The 17,338-nt window shown below is 38.1% G+C and overlaps 1 protein-coding gene across 1 annotated transcript; it reads right to left on the bottom strand.

Annotated features, from left to right (window-relative positions):
* Window positions 1-1,553: 1,553 nt before the first annotated feature.
* Window positions 1,554-16,694, bottom strand: fbln7 (fibulin 7). Its single transcript, XM_027027741.3, has 8 exons — window positions 16,434-16,694; window positions 14,355-14,517; window positions 12,140-12,316; window positions 9,154-9,288; window positions 8,290-8,427; window positions 7,560-7,697; window positions 6,662-6,800; window positions 1,554-2,828 (listed from the first exon to the last, which is right to left on the bottom strand). The coding sequence occupies exons 1-8, from the start codon at window positions 16,518-16,520 to the stop codon at window positions 2,453-2,455; spliced, it is 1,353 nt and encodes a 450-aa protein (XP_026883542.2). The 5' UTR covers window positions 16,521-16,694; the 3' UTR covers window positions 1,554-2,452.
* Window positions 16,695-17,338: the final 644 nt, after the last annotated feature.

The raw sequence follows: 17,338 nt of genomic DNA on the forward strand, positions 1-17,338 counted from the left end.
TAAGGACTTTCAGTTGACATTTCATATGATACATATATATCACTCAAGCATAAAGTGAATCACCTCAATATGTCCCACCGGCACCGTTTACCCGGCTGTGCACTTTATATTGCAACCTTTCATTTTGACTTCTTAATCTGAAAGATATATATGTTTTTGTTCATATGTGGTGTAAATCTTGTCTTGATTGTCTTGTCTTGATGTTTTGAAGATTAAATTATAAATAGAGACCTCTGCCCATGTCATTTGCTCAGCTCAGCATTTAAGCACAATTTGTTTATTGCTAGGTGTAAATTCATTCATATCCCAAAATGGTTCTGTACACTTGTTAATGGTTTGTAGATGATGTAGCTCTTCCTATACAAATACAAAGGTTTAAAGAAAAAGTTGGGGTAGACCCACAGAAACCACCAAATAAATGTGAGGGAACCAAAGGTGTTTTTGATTTGTAAATTAGCTCTAGTGATATTTGTGCAATATTACATTTGAAGTTTAAAGGCTTAAAAGACATTGCTAATAATAAATGTTTAGTAAACAATTACTGTACATATTCAAGAACAATGCTATTATGTTGGTACTCTGTGAGGAAGCAAAATGAATCTCATAGATAGCAAAAGGAATCTCATCAGTACACAAATGGTTACAAAATGTGTTTTTTTAAATTGAGGTTCTCCTTATATTAACTGAACACCAGAGCAAAAACTAGAGAAAAAGAGAATGAGAGTCTGTCATCTTTTCTCTTTGAGGTTTATTAATTTTTCTGAGTTATTGGTCCAGATTTCTTTAATCATAAAATCTTGGACAAATGGTGCTAAAGTTTTAAACATCAATTCTTTCCTTAAACATTTTTGTATGCTTGCTTAACTTGTGAGAAGGAGAAAATGCAGGAACACATTTGGTAAAAATGGCAGATCTTAATCCACTTTACTTAATTGCTTAACAGCTAAACTCTTGGTTACCAACATCATAATTCTGTTCTGTAGCAATGAGCTTCTTATAGAAGAAGGCAATGCAATTGTATCTACTGTCTCTGGCATTTTTAAGACCTATGGAAGATAAATTTAAGACAGACAGCTTTTTTTGGTGCTTTTTTTTAGATTAATGAATTGAAGACTTTTAAGGATCCATGGAATCCTGGAACCAAGCCAAAATTACTAATAAAAATGAACAACACAGTAGAATGTAATCTCTTTCTTTTATTGCATTACATAGAAATGTTCAGTATTTATGTGCAGTACAGAAATAAAATAATAAAATGAAGTATTTATAAAAGATGTAGTTAGATTTCAACAAACAAAACTTCATATATACTGATGGAAGGAAGTCGTGGATATCCTACATGTGTATTTGCTTAACAGTTCAAGGATGTTTTGTGAGTACAGAAATAAAAACTCTTATTTGTCCTGTCAGATAAAAAATATTTATTTAATTCACTGGCTTTGTTGAAAACTCTCTCGTTCTCTCTCTCTCTCTCTCTCTCTCTCTCTCTCTCTCTCTCTCTCTCTCTCTCTCTATATATATATATATATATATATATATATATATATATATATATGTATATATTCTAGCCCACTCCATCCCTCCACCACTGCGCACATTTTTGCTTTGTCCCAACTCTCAGCACAATCATACCAGCTGTCAGAGGTCTTGATGAGCTAGTTCATGTGTTGGGAACTGGCATAGGGCAAAAATGTGGACTGCTACAGGTCCCTCCCTGGAGTAGGCTAATGTTGGACTGTTTTATGTAATTTGTGTTTTTTACAAAACATCTATGATCAAGGTGTCAGCGTTGTCTAATAAAAACAATGTTGTTAAAGCAACGTAAATATAACCCACAATCTGATACACAGACTGATTAAAAAAGAAGCCAAGAAGTGCTTTCACTTGGTTTTTAAAGATATCAGTGCTCATTCAAGTGTTGTGATTATGGTTATTTTTCCAAAGCATCAAATGTTATCTGATAAAAAAACAAAGTATAGAAACAAGCAAGCAATGTTTTATAATTATATCCATCTGTATACCTAGATATGTGTATGTAGTCATTCACTTACGTTTCATTGACTCACTCACTTTATACTTATATTCCCCTTCCCTGGTCTCCCCCTTGTGTGGACACATCAACCTTAATACAAAGTTACTCAAAGCTTGGTAAAACCTATACAACTATTCTAGGACCAGCGTAGCTCATTTATAATGCTAAGTGCTAAAAAGAGTCATACATTACTGAAAATCTTGATTAAGTATTACATCTAAGCATAGTAGTGTGGTGTCTAATAAATGAAAACTCCTGAGGCAAGCATTGTGCAAATAAAACATCTTGTCCCCACTTGCTTTCAGTTGTTGCTAGTCATAGTAGTGTTTTGGGTAAAATATTTCATTAACATGCTGAATTCTTGAACAGCCAATAAAACAGCAAGGGAAATCAACAGCTTGTGCATGCAATCTCTCCACTTTAGAACTCATGTGGGGAGACAAGTACATGGACCCTGGCCAGGTGTTTGGCTTGGAAGATACGGTCCGAATACTCAGTCATGTCTACATCCACGCTGAGCTCCTGTGGTCCAACCAGTGGTAGAACCAGGATCAGTTCCCCAGTCTGCCGGTCCAAGCGCTGCATGACAAACAGGCCACGGGCATCTCCCCCTCCTGCAATGCCGAATCGCAGGCTGTCAGGGCTGGGTCGGCCTGGTGCGGCTGCTGTGGCCATGCGGAAGAGCGTGGCTGGAGTTCGGAGATTTGAAGGTAGTGAGAGATAGTGGTAGGAGATGGTTTTTGGTGCCAGAGGACAGGAGCGACTGTCCATGGGGCAGGGGTTCCTCTCACACTGGCTGCAGGGGGGAGAGGGATGTTTAAAATAGAAGAATACTTCAGACCTTTCCAGCCAAATGTCTATGTACCACATCTGCAGCATTTGGTTGATTACCACAGACAATATTTTTGATATGTTTCCCAAAACATTTGACTCAAAAAATGGCTGTGGTAGCTGGTTAAAGTACTTGACTTGTACTCAGAAAGTTGCTGGTTCAAGCCCCACTACTGCAAAGCTGTCACTGTTTGGCTCCTGAGCAAGGCCCTTAACTCTCAAGTTTTACTCTGTCATAATTGTAAATTGCTTTGGATAAAAGTCAATAAACATTTATGCCAATAAACATTTTCCTGATGCTTTTATCCAAAAGGACTTACAATTGCAACTGTTAAGCAGTGATGGGGCTTGAACTAGCAACCTTCTGATTATGAGTCAAGTACTTTAACCACTGAAGTAACTAACCAGTTACTTCAGAGATTGGATTACTCTTCAGTAAACCAGTAGGTTTTGGTGGCATTGCTTTAATGCTTGTCTACTACCATTCAATTAAAAGTAAACATGTAGATGTGATTCAGGTTTTACTTGGATATCACAAAACTCTATGGGATGCAACTAGAAGTAATTAAAATAGCTTTTTATTGTGTCACTTCAGTTTTCAAAAGTTGGATAAAACTAGGCTACATAGCAAATTCTTTGGTTGCATGAACCATGCCAAAGTTTTGTCCTACACTGATTTATGCTTCAAATCTGCTTCTCAGACAGACATGAAATGAACTTCTAAAAGCCTGCAACATTCATGGTTTTTCATAACACTAGGAGGTACTTAGCTATTTGAAGCAGATTTGCCTTCTTCCACACCTCTCATTTAACAGCGAGTACCTTTGCTAACATTATTTGAAGACTCGAACAAAGGAGGAAATTAATATTTCTGAAAATAATATTAATTGAACATCATTGTATCCTTGACCAAAGTTCTCAAATTGTTACCATTAAACATTGTTTGCAATGTTATTAGAATGTATTTTCTATTAAAACTGTTACTATGACTGTTCCCATAACATTTGATCTTTACTTTTTTAAATACATGTTTTGTGGAGTATTCCCAAAACCAGGAAAAAAAATGTTCCATGAACATTAAGAAAACCAGATCACGCTGAATTCTCCCAGAACATCTGAGTTGTAATATGCTGAGAACACTTTTATAGAATGGTCAATAACCAAATAAAAAACATTCCATGAATGCTAAGAAAACTGGATAATGTACAGTTATGTGCAGAATAATAGCAGTGTGTTTAAAACAACTGATAAAAAGCTCAATCCTCATAATAGCATTTATTTCCATATACACTAAGGCACTGGGAGGACTGCACATTCAATTCCAAATGAAAACATGAACGAAATATCAATTTTTAAATTGAAAATGAAGAAAAATGATTAATAGGCTGTTCAAAAAAATACCAGTGTCTTCATTTTCATTTACAAACTCGAATATTACAAACTTGAATACAGTATAAACTGAAAGTTGTTTATAGATTTAGCTTTTCTGTTGATCACTGAACTAATATGTAGTTGTATAACCTTTATTTCTGATAACTGCTTTACATCTATGTGGCATGGAGTTGACTAACATCTGACACCTATGAACAGATATTCCAGCCCAATCTGATTGGACTACATTCCACAGTTCTTCTGCATTCTTGGGTTTTGCATCAAAAACAGCATTTTTTTGATGTCACTCCACAAATTCTCAATCGAAGTAAGGTCTGGGAATTGGGCTGGCCACTTCTTAACATAAACCTTGTTAGTCTGGAATCAGGATGTTGCCCACTTGCTGGTTTGTTTGGGGTCGTTGTCCCATTTCAAGGGCATTTCTTCTTCAGCATAAAGCAACATGACCTCTTTTTTGATACATTCCAACTGGTCCACGGTGCCTGGTATGCGATAAATAGGTCCGACTCCAAAGTATGAGAAACATCCCCAAACCATGATGCTTGTACCTCCATGTTTTACAGTCTTCACAGTGTACTGTGGCTTGAATTCAGTGTTTATGGCTCATCTCACAAACTGTCTGTGGCCTTTAGACCCAATAAGAACAATCTTGCTCTCATCTGTCCATAGAATGTTGTGCCATTTCTCTTTAGGCCAGTCAGTGTGTTCTTTGGCAAACTGTAACCTTTTCAACACGTCTTGTTTTTCAGCGATGGTACTTTACGAGGGTTTCTTGCAAATAGTTTGGCTCATGTAGGCGTCTTCTGATTGTTGCAGTACTCACAGGTAACTGAAGATCATTTTTGATTTCCGTGTAGCTGATCATTGGATGCTTCTTTACCATTCTTGTTATTCTATGATCTATGTGGACGGTAGTATTTCTTTTCCTACCATGTGTTTTGTTTGCCACTTTAAAGCATTTGAGATCATTTTAGCTGAGCAGCCAATTATTTTTTGCCCTTCTTTATATGTTTTCACCTCTCCAATCAACTTCTTGACCAAAGTTCTTTCTCCTTCAGTACAATGCCTGGAACGACCCATTTTACTCACTGAGCAAGGGCTAAACCAGCAGGTATAACATTTGCTGCCCTCTTTCTTTAAATAAGGGTCATAATTGACACCTGTTTCGTCATAGAATTAATGACCTCACTAATTGAACTCTACACTGCTATTAATTTGAACACACCCCTTTCATTAAATGAGTTAATTATACCCAATTAGCAACGTGCATGTCATGACTGTTGATTCTGATAGTTGCCCATTACTCCGCTACACCTAGTCATGAAATTTTTCCCATGTTGTATTATCTTTTCTCCCAAAATCAGTAATTAACTACATTAGTGATGTTAGACTGCTATTGCTTTGCACATAACTGTACGTTTATAGAACATTTAAGAACAATGTTCCCATTATATAAAAGGAATATTAGAGAAACATTCTTGAACCATCAATTGTTAGGTACGTAATTATTGGCCAGTCTCTGACCTGTTTGTTGGAAGCCTGTTCCGAAGTAAGCATAAACTAGCCGGTCTTCAAACAATCGTACAAGCTAAATATATGCTTAGAGCTCATTGGTTTAGAAGGTTAGCAAACACTTATGTTCTAAGTCATTTACCTCCTGCACTTTTACCAGAAAAATAGTTTCAAAGCACTTTTACAGAAATCTAGTTCAAGACCCTTACTGAGCAAGCTAAAGACAGCAATGCTCATAAAAATTTAATCATAATTTACAGAAACAGATGCATCAACTTGGTAAATTATGTAAATTATGTTATTTCTCACGATAATTAAGTATGTCAAAGAAAATGGATTTTGATGTCAAGCCAGGCAGGCTCATAAGGTGAAACCACAGCAGTCAAATAAAATCTAAGCAAATAGAACAATAATTGACTGAAAAGTCCAGTTTGGTAACTTGCAAATGGCTACTTCTCATACCTACTGAGCCATACAACATCCCTCAATTAACTCAGTCTGATTAACAACTTGCTTACCACATTTTCTTTTAAAAATGACCATAAAAGGACTGTATTTGATAAGATGGTGGCAAGTGATGGAGTCTTGCTATTGCTCACCAATGCTGCTGCTATGTTTCTGGACAGCATAGAAATGCTCTGCTCTGGAAACACCTTCTAAAAATATACCTTGCCAAATATATACATTTTACCTAAATCAACTTTATGTTTTAATGGCCTGTAATATCAGCCACAAAAGATGCAAACACAGCTCCTTATCCAAAGAAGATTAAACATATATCCAATTAATCAACATGCCAAAGATAATCATAACACCAGAAATTATATGGGTTTGGCCAGCACACTTGTTGCATTGTGCTTTATTGCCAGCGGTGGCTGGCATACTGGCACTCACAGAGGCGAGGTCTTGACATAGCTGATGTTTGCATGGGAGCGCGGGCACTCAGGGTTCACACACTGGAAGCCTCCCCCGGTGTTGACACAGGTGGTGCGGTGGCTGCAGTTGTGCTGTTGCGCAAGACACTCATCCACATCTGGAGCAGTGAAAAGCAACCCGGGAGCAAAGTAAAGGAAAAACAGACAGTTAGAGAAAAAAATGAATAACACTGGCAAAGCTGGAGGCAGTGGCCCCAGCTCAGAGAAGAGTGGCTTGGTACATTTGGGCACTTGGGTTCAGGCTACTCAATGTTATCATGCCCATGACTAGGAAAATGTGAGATTATATGGTACTGATGAACAATCAAACAGATGCAATAAAAAACTGAGCATCTTGTCACCTGCCACCACAAATTGGAGATCTGCCCCCTTTCTCACCTTTACTCTCAATATGGTTGTGAGAGTCTTCAGTCATGTCGTTTAATTGTCGATTAGTAAGTCAAGGCAACTAGATTTGTAGTATAATCTGTCAGTTCATCTTGATCAAAGGGCAAATGATGAATGAAACTAGTGAAACATCTTGGAGATTATACAAGTCTAGTCACCTTAGTGGTCAGGTTAAGGTACTTGACTTGTAATCAGAAGGTTGCTGGTTCAAGCCCCACCACTGCCAATTTGCCACTGTTGTGCCCCTGAGCAAGGCCCTTAACCCTCAATTGCTCAAGATGTACTCAGTCATAATTGTAAATTGCTTTGGATAAAAGTGTCAGCTAAATATCATAAATGTAAATGCTCCTCAGTAGAAGCACCCAGTAGATTTGACAGATAATCCCTCCCTTCTCCATGTTACTGTAGTCTAAATTACTAAGCAGTTAGCTTCACATTAATAGACCTTTGTCGCCATTGGTGTCACTTACCCTCACAGCTTCTGCCATCTGCCAGCACCTTATAGCCGCTAGGGCATGCACAACGGTAGGAGCCTGGAATGTTCACACATGTGTGGGCACACAGTAGACCACTGCCATCTGCTTTGTACACCTCACACTCGTTTACATCTGTAGAGAGGGGGAGGAAGAGATTTACTAGAATGATGAAGAATTTACAAGAATGTGAAGATATGGTCATACATATTAAATGGAAAGAGGACAAAGAGAAAGATGACCAGACAGGAAGTGTTAGAAACACAAAAATAATCATAAAGTCTGAAAAGAGGCAATATAGAAAAAGGAAAAATAATAGAATGAAACAAAATAGAAAAGTATGGACAATATGAAGAATAAAGAATGAAGGACTTTCTTCAATTTTCTTCTGTCTGGGGCCCTCCAGTGTGTTTACTATATAATTTGTTGTCATGGACCTTGAAGTTGGAAAAGGAACACTGCACAAGCTACTCCAAAGATGTGGGAATTAGCAGCATTTCAAAGCAGGTCTCCTTGTTTTTGTAACTTAAAAATAATCAATGTAATAATTACCATGACTATTTGTAGAAATGGATAAAAAAGTTACTTGTTTATTTATCTTAGAACAAAAATATTTTTTAAAAGTGAAACTATGCCTCTCTTTCCTCTATGTAGTGTGAGGGATAAATATATAGACTTGTAGTTCTTTCTCTAAGACTGAAGATGCTTAGGAAGAGGTGGAGTATACCCTGGCAGATGCTGCTGTCAGATGTGCCGCTCATGTGGAAGCCGGCATCACAGCTGCAGTGCTGTGCTCGGTCCACTTTGGCACAGCGAGGCTTGCGACTGAATGCTGGGTCATCTACGATGCTCCATTCTGGGGGAGCTGAGTGCGAGAGGAAAGGCGAGAGAGGTTTAGCTTTCACCATATGGCTGGCAGACGGGGCACAGTGCACCACAGACAAACATGCAGGCAGAGATGGACAATAACACAGGGACACATACACACAAGTGCATATATATATATATATATATGCACGGACACATACAGACACAAAGACACACACACAAAATCACACATGGTGGAAAAAACAGACATATATATGCATTAAACAGTGGACAAGACAACACACAGGTAATCAAATATAGGTGACTTCCCAGAACTCTTCTGTCTTTTCCAATTATTTGAATACTCACATTAACCCTTCTTAAATCAGCTGAGTTCAACTATATTACATGGTTGTGAAGCTATTTATACTTGCTAGAGGCTTTGCCAAAATATACACACATTGAATTTGGGACAGGATACATATAAACTGATGACATTACAGTAAAGTGATATCTGTTCTCATGCAACATGAGAAATCAGATTAAAGAAATATGTCACAAAAAAATTCTACTCTGGATTCATGATTCACAAAGTCTAGTATGGATTGGTTAGCTCGAATGTGTCTAAGTCTGATCAGCTGCTAGTAGTTAATCAATATTAATCAGTGGTTATAATTAGCACTGTAGGCTATTTTAGGTGAACACATTCCTTAAAGTCAAAGCAGTGATAAAAACACAGAGAAAATTATGAGAAATAACCTAGCCAGGTGAACACCACCTTCACCTGTCTGAGTTTGGTGCTGGCAGTGATTCCCGCTCCAGTTGTGAAGACAGGTACACTTGTACTTGCTGACTCCTTCCACACAGGTGCCACCATTCAGGCAGGGGTTGCTGGCACACAGACTCCCATCTGTGTATACTGCAGTTATCACAGAGGTTATTATATGCTGAGAAAGTCCTTTATGACCATGCAGACTACTCCGCCACATATCTTTTATGCAGAATATAAATTCTATCAATGAATTAGTGGAAAGTACCCCTATTGTTGAGAGCCTGGACATGGTCCACATTTTTCGAATTTCTCCTGTAACATTACACAGGGAAAATAAAAGTGACCTTTGTGGAATGCCAAAAATGAGGCGGAAAAAGAAAAGAAAAGTGACTGAAGTCCAGTATGTTAATCCAAAATGGGGGGCGGGGGCGGGGGCGGGGGCGGGGGCGGGGGGGGGGGGGGATCTATGCAAGTAGGACATATTTGCTGATTAAGCCATTCTCATTTGCCTGCAAACACATGAGATTGTTGTTGGTACCCCCACCAAACCACTTTGCCAGAATCACAATCTCTCAGTAAGCATTGACCACACACACCCTCCTTCTACTGCAGCTGAGCCTTGGATAATAATCTTCGGTCTAATGGTGGGAATTCAGTAGTTAAAGCCTCTAATAGACGGAAACAGCATGATATCTAACACATGTTGGGTAGAGATGAAGAGATGTACTTGAACAGTTTTTACTTTATATATATATATATATATATATATATATATATATATATATATAATTTTTTTTAATTTTTTTTTTTAGTAACTGATTGTGGCAGTCACACTGATGTGGACTCAAATGCCCTTGTCATTTTCAAAGCTGTTAGCCATTATTGTGTGGTCCCTTGAGACGTTTGTGCTGTACTGCAGTCTTCATTCAAAATGTACTTGTACAAGGCATGAACTTGAGGTGAGTCAACAGAGAGAAAGTGTAGTTTAAAAGCAGAGAGTGTAGTTTAAAAGAGAGTAGTTTAAAAGCAGAGTTCAGAATTGCTTTCTTCTTTTATATAATCCTGCTATGCAGTAATACTCATGATTATAGTGTAGTTGTGTGTGTGTGTGTGTGTGTGTGTGTGTGTGTGTGTGTGTGTGTGTGTGTGTGTGTGTGTGCATGTGTAGGAGAAAGTGAGATAGGGAAACAGAGAGACAAAGAGATTTATGGAAAAAAAGAAATAGAGGGACAGATAGACTAAGAAACTGAGGCTTTTGTCTTTCTCTCGACTCCCTGGGCATGGAATTTCTGATTGCCATGTTCCTAATCCTTCCCATGTTTACGTGACTTCCCTGGAGGCTTCCGGCACGACCATTCACAGATGTAAAAGCCTTCCTTCCATCCGCCATAATTTTGCTGCGTTTGGAACTGAAATTCCAAAGATAGATACCCCCCACCCCCAACCTGGTTGGAAGCACATACACTATGATATTATTTATATGTCTTTTTAGTTTTTCTTGCAATCATATACATATGCCAGGGTCATGATTTGTCCCACTGTACCACTTGGAATGTCTGAGCCCCTTGCCAGCTGCGACACTGAAGGAAGCCATCAGCAGCATGCAGAGCATACATGCTATCAAACCAAAGGCCTGCTTTAATTAAATATGTGCACTGAGGTAAAGGGATATTCATTATTAATTTTTTTTTATCATGAATGTAAGCAGGTGGGGATCTAGATAGCATCCTAAATGAATAATTAATTTCATAAGTTCCTCTCATTCATTTTTGACCACAGTTGCGTTTTATTGAAGTATGCCTTTAAGGTAAGTCCACTCTCACTCTACACAGGGCAGGTGGGGTCTCTGTGGTCCTGGCAGAAGCATAAGCAAAGGGGACAGCTCTTTTTACAGTATGCAAGAGACTCAAGCAGGAATGAGATTGCAGGTGTTTTCTGTGTTTCAGGATATTTAATGCCACTTCAACGAGCGCTTCATTCAGTGCAGCTCAGTAGTTTGAACCAGTGTGAAGAATGGCTCTCTTTCTTTGGCTCTGCTTTATCTGTGTGTGGTGATGTGGTGTGTGTGTGTGTGTGTGTGTGTGTGTGTGTGTGTGTGTGTGTGTGTGTGTGTGTCTTCAATTTCTTCATTGTGCCTTATAGACTATTAGACATTAGCTCACCAAGGTCTGAGTAGGAGGAAGGGAGAATTTCTCCAAGCTTTAGTAAAATAATAACTCCAGACTAGAAATTCCACTTATTCAGAAATGGTGTAGCATAGTGACATGCTTAGCCTTTATGGACCATCACATTCAACAACACTTTTTTTTTTAGTTTTCCATATTAATTTGCATTGTTCTGAGAAAATGATTGGGACATAAAACTTTTAGTGTCTGAGCTTTATAATGAATTTATTTATCAAAGGAATAGCAAAAGCACAATTTCCTCCTTCCTCCAAATGCTGCTCAACTATTCCTTTAAGTTTCCTGCTACTAAGGTGTGAGGTTTACACTTAGGAAAACATCTTTACTCTTCCATCCCTCTATTCATATGACCTACAAACCCCTTTGAAACAGTTACAAGTGAAACAGTCTAAAGATTCTTAGTCTTTGTGGTACTGGAAAAGTTGGTCTGACTCTAGATGAGTTGGATGTACTCCACTATCTACAACTGTGTTTGCAGTACAGCATCTCTTGTAGCTAATGCACATATACCCCTGCATTTAATTATTTTTCTAGGTCTTGCAACTTAGAATGTTTCTATTTACATTTCTGAACTTCTGAAGACAGTGTTTACTTCTGTTTGGCCATGGCTGTCATGTATGTTTGCACATCATTATTTAGATGTTAACCAGGTTCACTGTGGAACACAGTAGAAAGACTATTTTGATCAGTTACCAGCACTACATACCAATAATGACTTTCTAGAAATCAGTCTGCATTTTGAATTTGTTCAATGTGTTCAAAACTCAGTGTGAATGTGCAGATACTGGGTAGCATCAGGTGCTAATGGTACAGACCTTTACAGACTGCACTGATCCCACTCCAGCTGCCATTCTCCTGGCACATGCGTGTTCCTGGCCCCACCAGCTCATATCCTGGAAAACACATGAAGTGGACCTCATGTCCCACTAGGTACTTGGAGCCAAACTTCCTCCCATGAGCTGGAGCTTCAAGATCAGGACAAGAGGAAGCTGCTGCAGAGAGAGGCATTAAAGATGAGCTGAATTTTAATCCTTTATTAAATCATCATTTAGTCAGATAAATTATACTATGGAGTCTTATCTTTTAGAATAGGATTAGAGGAAGATGGGACGGGGGGGGGTGGCTGGGTGCTTGAAAGATAGAAAGGAAAAAGAGGTGATGAGAAGGGTTTATGTGCACCACTACAGCAATATGACACTGTGAACATCTTCATTACAAAGACACAAGCATAGCTAACTTCTTATGTCTAACAAAACCTGGTAACATGTTTTACCAAAAAAAAAAAAGATTAAATACCCCCCCCCCCCAAAAAAAATCAATACTACATAAAAAAAGATTCTTCAGAAAATGATTCAATGCATCATGAAATCTTTTACCATGACTGAGTTTAAATCAGTTTGATTATTCATATGATTCAGAATAATTTTATACTGGATTGACAATAGATGCTGAAGAGTTCAAGCCATAGTTTTTTTTTTCACCTCTGCCCCTCCAACATGTAGGCATGCTTATCTCTGTCCAAGATGAAAACAACATGAGAGATTTATTTTGGCCAAGAAATACTCAGCATTATTATAGGAACTATAATAAATTCTAACATTACAAAAATAGCCAGCTTTAGATTGATGACCTACAAGGCATCAGTGCATTTTTACACCCCTTTTGCCAATGAGTTTACCCTGACTTCCCAACACAAATATATGTATGGACATACCATCTTAATGCACCTGAAAAGCACCTCAACTATATACTATAATGCAGAGAAAACAGAATCAAACATAGAAATGTGAGGTAGAAAACATTTTTAATGTAACTAACAACTCTGATTGAAAAAATATTGGCCAACAATATTCTCCTTTTTTCACAACAAATCTCAGTATAGCTGTCGAGGAGTTGATTTTTCTTGGCGTCTTCCATTCAGGTCTGCCAAGCTATGACTACTGCCAGAATGTTTCCCATAGCCAAGCACAATCCTCAAAAGCCTGTTGCACACCAGTGCCAAAATGTTTGATGGCACAGACTCTTACTGCCCAGTGACACAACTGCACATTTGGTGAAGCTAAAGAGTGTTTAGAGAGTGAACCAGTTTCCATGCTCTACTGTCTGATGAATGTACCTGGCCTCTCATACTGAAGCAATGAAACAATTTAAATTTTAAGCAGTGGAACTGCTTAATTTTTATATGTGGGGTCATCTTTGGCATTTTATATATTTTGGTTCAGTTTAATGCTGTGCTGCTTAGCTATAGTTTAGATTAACTTTCCTGCTTGAATGCTAGTTGTGCCACGTCAAATGTGTGTGACTAAGAATCAGTGAGAATGCAATTGACTGGCCATTGTTTAATTTAGAGATAATTATGTAATATTCTTCTACAGTTGTTGTATCACAAGGCGGTGAAGTATGCAAATAGGTGATGATTCATTAAGCTTCTCTGAGCGTTTGTTGACATTTGACAAAGATGCATTGCCAGTAGTGTGGTGGCTTCAGATATATCAGAAAAAGTCTGTTACAGTTTGGTTGGAATGAGATATGTTGGAGTTGACCTCAGTGATCAAAGTTCAAAATAGAACATCAAAGCTTGCAAGGAATCAGTCAATTCAGTCTCCTTCTGAAATGACTCCATCCAAACCTCATCTAAATTTGCTACCTCAGGGCACTGATGGTTTTACATTATTGAGAGACTAGTGAAGAAATCTTCCAGCAGATATCAGAGCATCTGTTTGTGATCCAACACTTAAAATAGGTTTGGTTATGCAACATGACAATGTTATAAAACAATTACACTGAAGTTAGTGCCAATAAAAGATATAACATTAGTTACTAAATATAAAGGTTAATATATTAATGATTTGGTACTGTAACACACTGTGTGTTAGATAAGACTGTCACTATTTATCACTATGACCTATAATTTATAGACTTTATAGACAGAATTATGATAAGATCATATTTTAGGAGCCAAGTCATTTCAAGTGCTTTACAAATTTTACAACCATTAACAACAAAAAACATTAAGCACTGCATACATACATGAAGACTGGTCTGCTTGTGGAAACTTGGAAACAGAGTTCTGAAGGCTGGTGAGCTTGGACTTCATAATTCGAAGGCCCTCTGTGAATCGGATCTCCTGTCCCTTTAGAAACTTCTCCATTTGACGTAAAACGCCCATTACCCTCTGTTTGTCCACACAGCCCTGCCACATTAGAAACCAGAGGAATATTATTAGGCAACAGCCAATCTACACAGGTACAAAACCTCAGTTACAGACATCCACTGTAACAGAGCACCTTATGATAGGGAGCCAGTGGATTACCAAACCACCAATAGTCCTCATTAAAGCACTACTACTAAGAAGTGGCACATATGTTCTATCAAGTCCATATGTGGATGATGTCATAGCATCAACAGGGTGGGTATCGTGATATTGTACAGTACAGGACAGAGGTCACATTTGCTGTGTTTTTACAATGTTTAGGTTTAGATCACTGAAGCCTGAAAAAACAGCAGTCTTCCTAATAACCCCACAATTGATACATTTCAGATGAGTAGGTCATCAACAGTATTATCCTTTAGGAATGAGTGAAGACCAAATTATTATTTTGCTGTGAGCTCAGGCTCTTTTGAATAAAAATAACAGAACAATTATAAGTCTGTGAGTGCATAAATACAAAATGCTACTTGGCTGTATGTGTTTTAATGCTTTTATTTATTCACTTAACTTATGATGATAAATTGGTGATGTTTGAAAAACATTAACATCTAACAACTTTGGTTTTAACTGAGCCGCCAGCAGATTTCTTATGTGCACCAGCAAAACGGAGGATATAATTTGTTTTAGAAGCATCTATCTGGTTATTTTCCTGTCATAAACTGTGCCACAGTACTAAGTATCTAAACTACATGCAGTTTTTTCCACAAACATTTACTAAGTTTCCCTGTTTGTGTGTCCTTACTGATGCCAAAAGTAAGTGACAAAATCAAGAGAAGAGGGTTGTGTTCTCCTATATGAACATGTAGTACCCAGGTAGTAGGTAATCTTACAGTAGGTAAACTAGGTAGTAGGTAATAATGTAGTAGCTAATCTTTGCTGTCCAGATACCTCTTTGCACTCTCCTTCTCTCTTTCTCATTCTCTCTCTCTGTAGCAGTTGTGTGGTAGCTATACCAAAAGGTGTTAGGCAGATGTCCCACTGCCCAAGATAGTCTCCTCCGGTATATTTTTCATGGCAGGAAGACAAAGACTTGGGGGGAGACTGGCTTTGAATTCCATTATGTGCTCTTTTCACAGTGAGCACAGAAATGAGTGGCATTTCACTGTAAGTAACATAGATTAACATCTCGATTATACACATTTTCAATGAGCAAAGGTTAGCCTGCTAATCTCTGATTTCGGTAGGCTCATGCCTATGGTCTGATTTGAAATTTTGATTCACCGTTGGTTGTTAGACAATTTCTCACTACGTAACTGGATAATGATTTGTCAGTGGAGCATTCGGGAGTTGAACATAGTCAATGTTTCATGGGCAAATCGGAACCCGTTCCTATCATATGATTTAAATTTTTGGCGCTTTCACAGAACTGTCGATCTCTGTTGACGTAATTGTTCCTTGTTGATAGTTCTTGAAAGAGCGCAAAAGCAAATCTCTTTTGTGGCAAAATCCAAAACAAAAAGCATTTTGAGCTTTATCGCAGTCTTTGCAAAACAAAATAAACGACAGAGAGCGAGCGAGCGAGAGAGAGAGAGAGAGAGGGAGACAGAGAGAGAGAGAGAGAGAGAGAGAGAGAGAGAGAGATATTACCGACTTTGTTGACACATTCCAAGAGATTTTTAGTCCAGAGTAAATAGGTGAAATGGCTGGAGAGACGTTCGACTTCCTCAGATAAATCGCCTCAGCTATACTTTTCACATTTCCCACTTTTTCCACAGACAAACCCACGTTCTCCTTTATAGAACTTTTACTTTTAGGGCATTTAGTTTTGACATCAACTAAAAATCATTTTTATGATTAATGATGACAATGTTCAACATTTAGGTATGTTGAAAAAAAAATCTTAAACATGGGCCTGCACGCACACTCGCAAACAGAGAAACAAACCTTGTTTTACTGACCTGCATCCTGTCATTACAGCTGTGCAACGCAAAGAGACACAGAAAAAGAAAATAACGACACTGATGCGACATAGTCATTCTGTGCATCTTAATATCTGGGGTCTTGTCCGGAGTCTGGTGTATGGTTTTCAGGGGCTTTTGAGTCAGATGTGAGAAGACACACGTAATCCAAATCACCGTTTCCAGTTACAGATTCTGCTCTATCTGATGGAGAAAAAGAGTGGGCGCCGTTTGGTCTGAGCGCACTTGTGGCGCGCTGTAAGTGCAACCTGATTGAGTTCAGTCTGCGGTGCGCCCGATGCTCTAATCCCTCCTACCATCACACAACATCTTGGTCAAATGCGTTGGTTTGGCGAATATGCGACTTTACGAATATCTACTTCAGTGTAGGTTTTATTTCAATTGTGTAGAACAAAACCTTTCGGTGAAAACGGGACAATTGTTCTTTAAAGTTTGTATAGTTGAACTGATTTCTGTGGCGTTCTGTTGGGTTTTCGTTAAAACACTTAGCAGTCGCGAGTACAATTCAAATGGGTATGGAACACGGATTAAAGACTGAAAAAAACCTCAACTTCTAGAAATACAGTCTAAATGTTTATTAACGTCATTTAAGCCTATAGTCTTGCCCATGCAGTGTTATTACAAACATATCGGCCCAACGTTATCTTTACCATACCCAAATATCTTACACTAACATCTTACGGTAATTATCATTTCCAGCGTTCGTGGTTCATGCCAAACTTGACGAGCATGTTGTATGCTGTTAGATTATTATTTTACATATAAGATTGCCCATTTATGACAAAGTGTGGTTTTGTTTTAATTAAACCTTGCCGGTATACTGAAGATTCACAATAAAGGTTTGTCCTCATACATCTAAACACGAAAGTAGCACATGTAGGTTA

Source organism: Electrophorus electricus, chromosome 12 (assembly GCF_041902795.1).
Source record: "Electrophorus electricus isolate QZ-2024a chromosome 12, ASM4190279v1, whole genome shotgun sequence".
NCBI classification, from domain to species: domain Eukaryota; kingdom Metazoa; phylum Chordata; class Actinopteri; order Gymnotiformes; family Gymnotidae; genus Electrophorus; species Electrophorus electricus.